At 42.6% G+C, this 12,335-nt stretch overlaps 1 protein-coding gene across 5 annotated transcripts in view; it reads left to right on the plus strand.

Annotated features, from left to right (window-relative positions):
* Window positions 1-6,963, plus strand: part of APBB1IP (amyloid beta precursor protein binding family B member 1 interacting protein) — a 70,256-nt gene extending 63,293 nt beyond the window's left edge. For 3 of the 5 annotated variants that reach the window (XM_054816991.1, XM_054816989.1, XM_054816993.1), the window contains exons 13-14: window positions 2,488-2,585; window positions 5,038-6,963. In XM_054816991.1, coding sequence (XP_054672966.1) covers window positions 2,488-2,585; window positions 5,038-5,565 — 626 coding nt within the window. In that variant the 3' untranslated portion in view covers window positions 5,566-6,963. The remainder of the gene's footprint in view (window positions 1-2,487; window positions 2,586-5,037) is intronic. The other 2 variants (XM_054816994.1, XM_054816990.1) reach the window with 1 other exon arrangement.
* Window positions 6,964-12,335: the final 5,372 nt, after the last annotated feature.

Below are 12,335 nucleotides of genomic sequence, written 5' to 3' on the forward strand. Positions count from 1 at the left end.
AAAATCTGCTATAGAAAACTACAGTCCTGTGTGAGCTTAGCAGGGGGCTGTACTCTCTTAACTTCAGTGGCAGCCAAAAGCAATGCTCAGGAAGGCAGAACTTCTGTTCTCGCATCTCGTGTAGCCTGTATTCCCTGGTCATGCTGCTGTAGCCAGCATTTGAGTGTTCACGTATACCCCAGACTGTGTGTAGTCTGTGGTTCTGGAGTGTCCCAAGTGCCAGGCACATCTCAGGCAAAATAACATATGTTGTTTGCCTCACTATGTATGTCTATGGACACTAAAAAAACAGTGTATGTTGTGTGCCAGCACAATATCATTATGTTTGAAAGATGAAGGATGTTGCTTTATTCAGATGTTCCATGTCACTACAAGGCTCAATATTTTGCATTATATATTTTGGGTATCTATGTTTTGCATTATGTTTTGACTACTTTTTTTTCTTAAATACTAATTCAACGTAAAATTTTGGAGACATTTACTTGCAAAGATGACTATAACATTTAAATTTAAAATAAATCTTGATAATAAAATGCATGAACTTGCATATTGGATTGACTGGGGGTCCTTTCTCTGACTGTGTATAGCATATGTGCAGGTATGTGACAGGAGTTGATATATCAAGTATTGCTTTGAAGTCTTGCATAGTTTATGAAATCCATTAACAGAAGAAGAAACAGATAACCATTTAGCCATGTCTCCACTTCCTGGTGTATCACATATGCTAAGTATAACGCTCTATCTTGCACTGTATAGACTGGATCTCTCTCTGCTCTCTTTCATTGGGTTAAATCTCAGCATGATTGAGGGCAGCAATGCCTTTGAGCAGTGTGAAGCCTAAACTCCTGCTCTGCTATGGACAGCAGATGAAATGAGGAGAGACAGTAACTTGCTACACTTGAGGGCATGGCCACAGAACCCAGGGGTTTAGACCTCTCCCCACTGTGCACCTACAGCCATAAGATTTGTTTTATCTCTTTTTTGACTTCCATGTTACTCCTTCAACAAACACAGACTGTAGTTTGAATGATCAAAATGGTACTTTGGATTAAATATGCTGAACAACATGCAGGCACAGGCATAAAACACAAGGACTTCAGACCATCTTCTGTCATCCTTTGAAGCCTAACTAGCCCTAGTAAATTCAGTACACTGCAGAGTTTGTCTTACTTCTCTGTCAATTGTGTGATTTGCAGGCATGGCAATAAAAATAATTTATTCTATTTCTTATCATATTCATGGAACCTCTTTGCTAATCAGAAAAGTACATGTTAAGATTAAAACCATTGCTGTGCTTAGACTTATATTGTAGACAACTAAGGGTTCACTAGCATTCAAGAAGTACATGAGTAGAACTTTACTGGATCTCGGAACTATAAGTTATAATAGAGCCAAGGCAGTCATTAAGGTTTACAAATGTATGTATCAAGGCACCAAACACTATCTACTACTTTGACATGTACAGCTTCCAAAAATCCTAGACTAAACTGGAGAGTTTATTTAATCCTCATCAGACTATACAGGGGCTGGAGATTTTTTCATAATTAAACCCACAAATTTGTCCTTTGGTCTCACATTGACTTACTCCATTTGACAGTACTGGGTTATTTATGCATATCCCTTACAAACATAATAATGGTGGGCAGACGTTTTGCAGAGCTTTAACTTAGCCAGCTAACAGATCTTCACTACTCTGAGAATAGAGGAGGTTCACAAATCTTCTGTGATTCCAGATGGGGGAGAAGTTTCAGAGCTGTTAGCTCATTTGCTAAAGAAAATGGATCAGCCCCTCTGTAGGACTTCAGACTTTCAGCTCTCATGACTCATTAATAGGAAACAATGGCATTTTTAATCTTTAGCCTAAAGTAAAGTAAAAAACCTATGCAATAAAAACTGAGAATGTAGTAATACTACAGCACACTACAAACTTCAAAATTTTGTTAAGACAGACGGGTATTTAAACAACAGAAGGCCAGAGGGTGAGCTTAACTATGCCTTTTTTTTTTTTCTGCTTAGCTTCCCTTCCAAAGCCAGCTCCTCTTCTCTATTCCTGTGTCAGCCTTAATGGTCCCCTTCTGTAGTCACCGTTGACAATAGTCAGAAGAAAAAGCTCTTCATTTGTCAACACTTTTACACATTCTGATAATTTCTGTTGTATGTCTTCAAAATTCTGCCACTTGCTCTTCCTGTGGGATTGTCAGCTCCAGCCATGGAGGCATGCAGACAGGTATTAGTTTCAGTGTAAGGTATCTTGTTTATTTTTCTTAGGTAATGAACTGAATATGAAAAGTCACAAAATAAGCCTGAAGTAGAAAACAGACATCTTTGTGGATTTTACTGAATTATGTATAAAAAACTGTAATGAGTGGTTCCTTGGTGGAAGCTGTAAAGACATTTTTATAGCCTTTTTCTTAGTTTGCTATTCCCTGATCTGGTTAATACTACAAAATGTAACACTCTCTTCCCTGTCTCTTCTCCTTGTCACAGGTGCTGTTCAGTCAAATGGACAGATTCCCCAAATTGTTCGTCATTCCAGTGCAGAATTTCCAGAGAGTCAGAAGAAAGTGGACACATCAGAGGTACAGGTCAGCAGTTACTAGCAGTGCACTAGTTAAATGTCACCTGTGAACCAGTTCTTCAAGTTTGTTTTTCTTTACACACTGTCTTCCCCCCTCAAAGTGCCACTGTACTGTTGTGACAAGGATTTGGCTCCGGAGTGAAGTGGCTGGTTCCTGCTGCCCCTCCTCATGCTTTACACACTGCAAACAGTGTGCCCGTTGCACAGAAGCAAGGAGCCACCAATGCAAGGTGAAGGCAGAGCCACCTGCCACTTCCATTCTTCAGAACAAATAAGCATGAGTTCACGTAGCAGAAATAGGAGCGTGCTTACTGGGACAGCCTCAAAGAGTCTGTGCTGCCTGAACCTCGTGCCATTTTCTGTCTCTGTCAGAAAACAGGTTTTGCCTTAGTAACACAAAGGGTACAGTAGTGTTTTTGGCAGGGAACACTGTGCACAGCTGAAGATGAGTGTGTAAGAAAGGGCAAAGTGTGAAAAAGTAAGGGAAAACATTACATGTTTTCATTAGGCTCTAAATGCATCCCTTGGTTAAGCTTCAAATTTTGCCTACTTGCTCCATCTCTGGTTCTGAAGATATCGTAGGGTACAGTATGAGGACTTCAGAAACATCCTGCAGAAAAACCCCTGCAGTTGTTTGCAGTTCATTATTCAACCCCTCCATCATGCATAAAGTGCACAGGACGAGTCAAATGAAATTCCTGGGATTTTTCTGTCACCTGTATTACGTGTCCTACACTTCTTGTTTCTGTCTTTGAGTTCCTCCTTTAAAAAGAACTGTTTCTCTGTTCTGAACCTCACTTCCTCTGGAATAGATCACGTTCTCAGAACTCAGCTAGTGGTTCCCTCCTCCTCTGTCTCGTTTACTTCCATCTCTGTAGGCAAGAACAGAGAGGAGGAGAAGGCAAGCATGTTACACTTAGCTGATGCCAGAATTAGTACTGCTGACTGCAGGGTTGCAGAGCACTTTCCTCTAGCAGAAGCAAACATGTTGCCTTCATCTCACAGCTCCTGTGAGCCTGGGACCAAAGGATCAAGCTGAAGTCTTTAAGGGTGCACTGTGCTACACTTAGAGCACTAAGCTAGCTGCATCTAAACTGATCAATTAGCATAACTAGAAATAAATGTGTTACAATGCTTTTTTTTCAGGAGAGCAGACTTCACAGGTTTACAAGAATAGATAGCATGTTTGTGTAGTAACTGTCAACAGGTACCAGTTGCTACCTAAAAAAAAAAAAAAAACAACCAAACAGAAGAGCAAGTTGTATTCAGGTATCACTAAATGGGCTCTATCTATCTATTTATCTATCTCTCTCCAGAGTGTCAAAACATCATTTAAAAGAAAAGCCACCTAAAATTTTGTCAAACATCTCCATAATGAACTGCTATCCTACATTTTATTTTTCTTAACATGTATGAAGGATGCTTTGATTTGTTTTTCCTTCAAAAAAGTTGTCAGAGGGTTTGAACATAGAATCATGGAATGGTTTGGGTTGGAAGGGACCTCAGAGATCATCTAGTTCCAACCCCCAACATCTTGTGACCTCACAAACACGGCTAGGACTTAGTAGCTTCAAGGGCCCGTTTGTCGCACTGCTAATTCAAAAGCGGAGGTGGCATGTGCCAGTGTCTTGCCCAGCCAGCAGAAGAAAGACACCCTTCCCCAGGCTTATCCATGGCCCTTGCCAGGTCACGGGTGGAAAATCTTTCCCCAGCTGTGCACAGCACAGAATGGTGGTGGGCAGCTGTCCCAAGTGCCTCTCCTCACAGTGCTTTGCAGTGCTCTCCCTCCTGCACAGAGGGGGCCCACGCACTACCCTGCAGGTGAGTGCATGTCACACCGTGCTGCAGAGCGCTGCAGACAGTGAATCCAGACACGTAAACTCTAAAATATCCCCACCTTCTTCCTGGTTCACTGCTGTTGTGTCTAATGAGTTTGGCAGAGATAGGTGACTTCCTTATTTTAGCTTTACGCAGAGATCCAGCAGTCACAGCTAGATGAGAGATGGAGATACGAGTACAGGGGTGAGAGCCAAAACTACATCTGCTTTTTATGTTCTCAAATCTTGCTCAGTATTTTTGGATGCAAAAACACAGCACAGATCTTTTTTTAAGTCTTCCTGTTCTCAGGGAATGAACAGCAGGGTGAAACATCAAGCAAGTATCTTTATATGTCTTACAGCAGTTCTTTGAAATTTTAAAAGCACTCATTTTCTGAGGACAGCACTTGAAGAAGCACTATGAATCCTGTCAACAGGGAGTTGACACTGTCAAAGCTCTGTGGGCAGCTCCAGAAAGAAAACAAAATACTATTTGTACACTGCAGGCCAAATGTACTCTACTTCGTTTCACTGCCTGTCTACTCCCCTCTTCTCATATATTTTCACTGTTCTTAGGCAGTGGCATTAGTTTGCACGTGCACTGACTGGGTCTTTTCCTTTTATTCCTTCTGCTTATTAAAGGCTAAGTCAGACAACATCAATGTGCCTGGCCTGGCACAGTCAGTGATGAGGTCACAGAGATACCAGAGTAAGAGGAACTCACTGCAGCCTCCTCCCCCACCTGAAAGGCGGTCATCTGCTATTTCTGTTTCACCAATTCTACCCTCCAAAGTCAAACGAGACAGCGGCGTTTTCCTAACAGATCCAGACAGCTTTCCAGCACCGCCACCTGCACTGAAGATTGATTTTCCAATACCACCGTCTGATTTCTGCGAACCTCCTCCTGATTTTGTGCCTCCACCACCACCAGCCTCCAGCAGCGGTAATGGAGACCTGCCATTACCCCCTCCACCTCTGCCTGTTGCCAGTAAGCCACCACCTCTGACAAAGAAACCTGTGCCACTTCCTTCAACAAGGCTAGAAAACACAGGACAAGCTGGAGAGCCACGGTCAGCTGGGCCACCTCCCATTGGGGGTGGAGGCAGGCAAGCAGATTTCATGTCCGACCTGATGAAAGCTCTTGAGAAGAAAAGGGGCAGCAGCTCCTGAACTCTGGGAGCAGGTGGACTTCAAGCCATAGCTGGTTTTGTGAGGCATCATGGAAGGTCGTGCTGGATCAGGCTCCTCCAGGAGGAATTCTCCTTCGGAGTTCCTCCTGGGGGTCTCAAGAAGTAAGGTGGGGTGCCCTCTGTCCCTTACTTTGTCCCTATAACCTGCTCCTTCCCCCCCCGCCATTAACTACCATTCCAGCATCAGGCTGGGGTAAGAATTGGCTGTAGAGTCTTGCTTCAACCCATCAGGACAGCCAGGGATGGTGGAGCAGCACTCTCAGAGCCAGCCAGCAAGTGAAATGCATCTTCTGTGGCTGCCTCGCTAGTAGAATTGGAGCTGAAGGAAAAAAATACAACAATGTTCTCGTGTGAATTTTGAGAAGTGGGAAGAGCCCTTTTCAAAGAATTCCCCTTAAAGGTTCTTTATCAGAAACCCCCAATTGTGTGGGGGTTTTTTTTCAATAAAAGGACCCCAGTCTTTTTCAAAAATAGTTTTGTCTTAAAAAGTAAAACCTCAGCTAGATTATTCTGAGGTGCAAGGCAGGACCAGGGCCATTTCCAGACAGTGTCACCCCAAATGTCATACACTCCTGCTTCCACATGCAACTCCAGCCATTCCTGTCAGCGCTCACCATTGCTGCCTTTAATTCTCGTTTATTTGGTTAATCTTAGACAAAGAAAAATTTTTATTTCCAAATCCTGTATGCTTCCCTTGGCAAGCAGGGATTTTTTTTCCTGTCAGTTAACACTTGTCTTCAAACTGCACCTAGAAATAGTCTGTCTTCCGAAAGACTTTGTAATTGTCTTCTACTTGATACAAATGTCTCCTCCTACATTTTTTTTAATTTGTTCTCCCATTTTAATTCTCCGTTGTTCATTTAGGCAGCATTCATTATTAGTTCTCAAATAAAAATAGCTTCTATTTTATATCTGCACAAAGTGTCAGAGTTAATGAACAGGCATTTTACTGGCAATTGGTACCACTCCAATTATTTTAAAGTTTTTGCCTATACCTTCTAGTCTTTAGTTTTATTTCTTCCAGTCTTTGCCTCGTCATGCACACGATCTTCTAAGATATCATAAATAATATATTCCTGTATCTTGCAATACAAAAAGCATAAAAAGTGAAGTGTGTGGACTAAATAAACAAATACCTAAAAGCAGCTGACAGAGCCGGGGGTGAGCGCTGCTGTTTGTCAAAATGGAGTCCTGGGTCAGCAGTAATGGTGGGAGGCAAAGGAATGATGCGCCACAGCCTGGGAAAGTTTTGGGTCATCTCTACCCTTATTTTTGGCTTAAGGTTGGTTTGTCAATATCCACATACCTGCGTAACAGCCTGGCAGAAATATGAAGGTTATAACCATGTCTTTATAATAAAGTGCCTTTCCTTTTGAAATGACTACCTTGTGGATTTTTTAAAAGCTGAAAATGGTAATGACATCGTCAACCACATGCCTTTCTTCCTGACACTGAAATGATTTTGCTTTAAACACTGTGGTAAAGCTCACAGCCATGCCAGCTCTGGTAGAAGAAGTGGCTGCTTGAGGCAGACCAATAAATGCATCTGTATGTGGGCAAAGGCAGTTGTGGTAATATTCCTCCCTGGTTTTGAACTTGAAAAAAAAAAAAGTAAAAGCATTTTAATTGCAAAGGTTTACAAGATTGTACGTGTGAGAGATGCTGAGAGCGAGGTGTGTATCTGCAGAGGGCAGAGTGTTGGGGCATTGCCTGCAGGGCCATCTTTTGAGCACAGACAAGGAGCATCAGAAGTCTGTTGATGCCGTAGTTGAGATGAGGCCCACCCCTTTCCCACCCCTGCCCGGACATCCCACCACACGGTCCTGTGTTGACCCCACTCTCTGCGGTGGGGTCTTTGGTTTCAGTGAATTATTTTACCAGTGGGGAAGAGCTAGGGGCTTTTTGGCTCTCCAGGGTCATGCAGGTGTATCAGGCTACCAGGGCCTGGCCTTCACCCACAGACGCCTTGCAGTCTCTGCAGTGGCTGACATCAATGAAAACATTGTTGGCAGAGTCTGAAAGTGTGACACTAACTGAGGCGATCACTGGCTGGTACAGCCCCACTCCATCTAAGAGTTGCAGACTCTCATCTTCCACATTTTCCACAAGCTCACAGCACAAATAGCCATCCTTTTATCTGCATACGGACAGCAGTGCTGGCCACTTGCCTTTCTCAGATGGTCCCTACTATGTTTGCACATTTGGGTGGCTGCACGAGCAGCATCCTCCACAAGACAGCAAAGACCAGGACTTTGTTATAAAGCACAAACTACGAGCACTTGGCACCAGGGAGCCAGACCCCAACACGCTAGAGGACTGCCAGGCAAAACAGGTTTGGAGGAGCGCGTAGTACCTGGCCAAAGCAGCGGGAGTGAAGGGACAGGCTCTTGGAAGGAGCCGGCATGGAGGGTGGTGATGGACACAAAAGGAACTTGGGGAACCACAGGAGGTGTTTCAGAACAGGGATGCTTCAGCCAGGCAAGTGCCAGATGAGTCACTAAAAAAAGTTTATGTGCCATTCCGCAACTTCATGTTTTCAGTTGAGACAAGCTGAAGCTATGGGATGTTTTTTCCTGCAGTAGTCGTGCCCATCATGCCCATCCCGAGTTACTCGGGTATAGCCATGAGGCGGCCATGCTCTGCTTCCTCCTCCCCTTCTCTTATTTGTCAGCAGTGTAACATTGGAAGAGTAAGTAACGCTTACATTAGGGATATGGGGAGGGGAGGAATATTTACGACTGCTGTTATCCATGTTAACTTGCAGTCCGTGGTTGAGGATCTAGCATTGCTAGCAAGATGCTACAGCTTGTACACCTGTGTCTCTACTGCTGAATAAAAGAGGATGAGGGTACAAGCTTGAGTACTGGCCTAGTGCTCACCCAGACTGCGAGACTGGTCCTAAGCACAATCCCAGGTGCGATTCAAGGAACTGCCCAGGCCAGGTGTGATTCCCAGAAGACAACACGGACAAGTCTAAAGCAGGTTTCGCTCCCCATACAGAGATCCCCCGTGGTGCGGATGAGGCTAGTCGGGGTACTGGTTCATGGGCCAAGGGACCAGTTCTGGCCCTCTTACTTACCACTATAGCCAGAGCCTGTGCAATGCTTACTGGTCTTCTACCAGCCTTGCTCACTGAACTGAGCAAAAAGGTCTCACCAAGAGAAATATATTCACCAGTAACACAAATTTTACGTACAAGTTTTGAATGGACATACTAGAACATTCAAAAGGTATCTCATCATCTCTAACAGCCAAAGAGAAATGCTCCCAAGACCAGTGCAAGGCTCGTAAGCTTAGTACAAGCTTTAGTTCCCAGTGCAGGAGAAAAAATACTACCTAGCTAAAAGTAGGAGCGTTAAAAAGAAAAAAAAAAAAGGATTAATGGTTCCCAGTTGCTTTCCATACGTAACTGAGGTAAGCATTATGCAGAATCATTGAATGCTGAAGTGCTGGGTGTCATTTTCTGACAGGGTATTAGGCCTGCACAGCTTTCGCATAGGTGGCAACAGCTGTCTGCTATCCAACTATTTTCAAGTCAAATTAATTTTCTTTTATGAAATATATACCCAGCATCAAAATAAAGCAGAACATGTCCTTTGAAAAATGTTGCACAATACGCTGGTTTCTCTGAATTCACAAAGCACTGAGACTTCTACACAGCTTTCCTAGCATTCACTCTTGTCACTAGAATGTTCAGCCTCCTGCCCCATTTCCTCCCTTCTCTTTTGTTACAGCACAATAAACTCAATTTTATACATTTTACATCTGCAGTCAATCATAACTCATGCACTTAAGCTTACACAAAAGAAAAAGTTGAGCTTTCTTCAAAACAAAAAGAATCAAAGCCTACAGAAAGCTCCAGAAATCAATTAAAATGCTGTGATGATTGGACCTCTATCAACTATTTTGTGTATGTACATAGTTGCATTGAATTTCTGAAATATAAGTATTCAAACTCTCCATTCAAAGAAAGGAGCTACCATCTTAATGATACACAATTATCTGGCTTTATTTGGGACAAAAAACAGGCTGCAAAATACAAAAAGATCTTCCTTTCCAAGACTGTAAATCAAAGCCTTTGTAAAAAATGGAAACTAATCCTTCCACCTCTAATCTATTGCCATATGAAATTGTCTTATTCCTGTGGATCGTGGCAGTATGTACATTACTAGAGATTACAGTATTTTAGTCTGAAATGATCTGAAATTGCAGCCTGTTGTTTTTAACCTTTCTCCATACCTCAAAAGGAAGCCATCTCGGCAGCTGCCATCTTTGGGCTCCCACCACTGATCTGGAAGCATGCGCTACTTCAAGGGATCGCTTTCCCAGCGGACCTTAGGGTTAGAAAGGTTACAGTCATGTGGAAAAGTCCATCTGAGGGATGAACACTGCTGCCCCTCATCACTGTCCTCTGATACAGACAGAGCATGAGGGTACAAACACACCTCTTTGATTTCCAGCCTAATTCCCCATCTGTTCTTGCGTTACTGCTGTGTTTATGTACCGTGAAGGAAGAGGCAGGTCCAGAACCACAGGTGGAAGCCAAGGATTTTAGGGACTATATCATGAAACACGGCATTAATGCTTACATTGTCAGAACAAACCATAATGATTAAAATCTAGAAGTGGAAAGGGAGGTGGTACAAAATGCTGAGCGTGATGTGGGCTCATTTCTCTACTTTTACAAAACAGTTAAAGGATAGTGTGAGAGAACTGCGTTCTTCATGTGCTTTTCACACACTTTTTCAGGCACTTTTGAGAATGGAAAAGTAGAAACATATAGGTCATGTGGCAAAACTACAGGATTAGCTGTTATTTATGAATCATCATTGCCAGTCTCACAGTAACTGGGAAACATGCATATTCTGTTTGAAGGAGACACACAGAACAGAAGAAGTTTGGTATCTTTAAGACTTAAGAATTCTCATGGTCTCGCAGAATACTCTAAGGTACTGTGATCACCATTAAGTCAGCACTGACAATTGTGAAATCGGAATAGTCAAGATGTAAGCTGCGTGGTAAAACTAGGCAGGGGAATGGAGATTTGCTTTCACATAAATCAAGGAAGGACATGGCTGAGTCCGTGAATGAACTCCTGGAGAAGAGAAGTAGCTGACCTAATGCTCTCTCTGCAGCCAGAGGAATACGCAAAACCAGTTTTCAGGGCTTGCTTAACCCTTTCAGATGTTTTCAAGAATCCGAGAGAAGCCTCAAAATGCGTATCACTGCTTGTAAAATAGCTCCCAACTGGGATGTGGGTTTCCACACTGTGATGCTGGAGGCTTTCTTCACCTGTAATGGGTGACAGGGGAAGTAGAGACCCACTTGCTACTGTTACTAACAGGATTTAACATTTATAAAACAATTTCCAGAAGAAAGCAGCATATAAATGCTTTGCATTTATGAATTATTCCATGAGGTAAAAATATACAAGCAGCCATGTTTGGCCCCCACAAAGTAGAAAGTTATCAGATGTTCAGTTCAACATAAAATTAAGAGTTCCTCACTTTCACCTAATTGGAAACCAGGGCCCAAGTTGCAGTGCTGCTGTATTTACCCTGTAGGGACAAATTCGTTCATCTTCAAATCATTGCTTATTTGCAGCGTAACTCATTCCACTGCAGCTGGTAATGCTGAGGTTCACACATTTCATCACAACATGCTATTTTGCTTGTAATTATCCACAGACATCAATGCCCATGTTTCAATAGGTCGGGAACGTAGCCCACTGCTGGAGGGCTTCTACAGACCCCGCAGCAGCCTCCTCCCTTTATCTGGAGGTGTTGCCGGCTCAAACACTAACCCCAAAGGTTGCAGAAGAGCACTTGCAGCCTGCACAAGGAACGTTCACCCAGGCTGAGCTTGTCTAAGTTGCTTAAACTTCAGACTGGCCTTTCAGAAAACTGTATTTAAATATCTATATTGTGCCTCACATTATGATATTGCTATTTACGTTTCAACAACTGTATTTATATTTGAACAGCTGTATATCTGGGGGGGAACCATCCTGAATAATTGTGTTGATTATAGATATGAAGTGAAGGCATTCAAATATTTTTTTAGTCACCAAAAGATTTCTAATAATATAAATTTTTACCCCACTAATTATATTTCTAGAAATAATTTGTGAAATGCTAATTATGCCACTTAATAGCCTCTATTTCAGAATCAAGTGGCACTCAAGAAATTTGGAGATTCTAAAAAAAAATCCACTTTGGATTTGGGAAGAGACAAGGTAATGTCAAGAAGTAACAAATCCCCCAAATAAGTGATTTTTGCTGTAAACTTTCTAGCATAACATTGCACCTGACTGCTTATGTATTAATTTTGGCTTAATTATACACTAAGCTTTGTGATGTGGAACTGGAGCGTCAAACAAGGATAAATAACAGGACCTGGGACTCAAAGACTAGTCTCTCCCTGTTATTCAAAGGATTTCTATCTAACAGCTTCAGCTGAATTTTAAATACTTTTCCTGCTAGATTTTTTGTTATTCCCTTACAGCATCAGGTGGCTGGATACAAAAGGTATAGTGACCTGGCTACATACATAGTGAGATACTTCCAAGGAAGTCCTTTGTCATGTCCAACCAGTGAAGATTTCCTGAGGCATTCTATCCATGCACCAACAATCTTTCTACTTCTATCAAAAGAAACACTTTCAAAGAGCAGTGGGCCAGGCTCGATAGGCACCTGACTCTGGCAACGACACCAAAATTTATTTTTGGGCAAGTCACTCCCAAGACAGACA

The sequence above is a fragment of the Grus americana genome, chromosome 2, assembly GCF_028858705.1.
Source record: "Grus americana isolate bGruAme1 chromosome 2, bGruAme1.mat, whole genome shotgun sequence".
NCBI classification, from domain to species: domain Eukaryota; kingdom Metazoa; phylum Chordata; class Aves; order Gruiformes; family Gruidae; genus Grus; species Grus americana.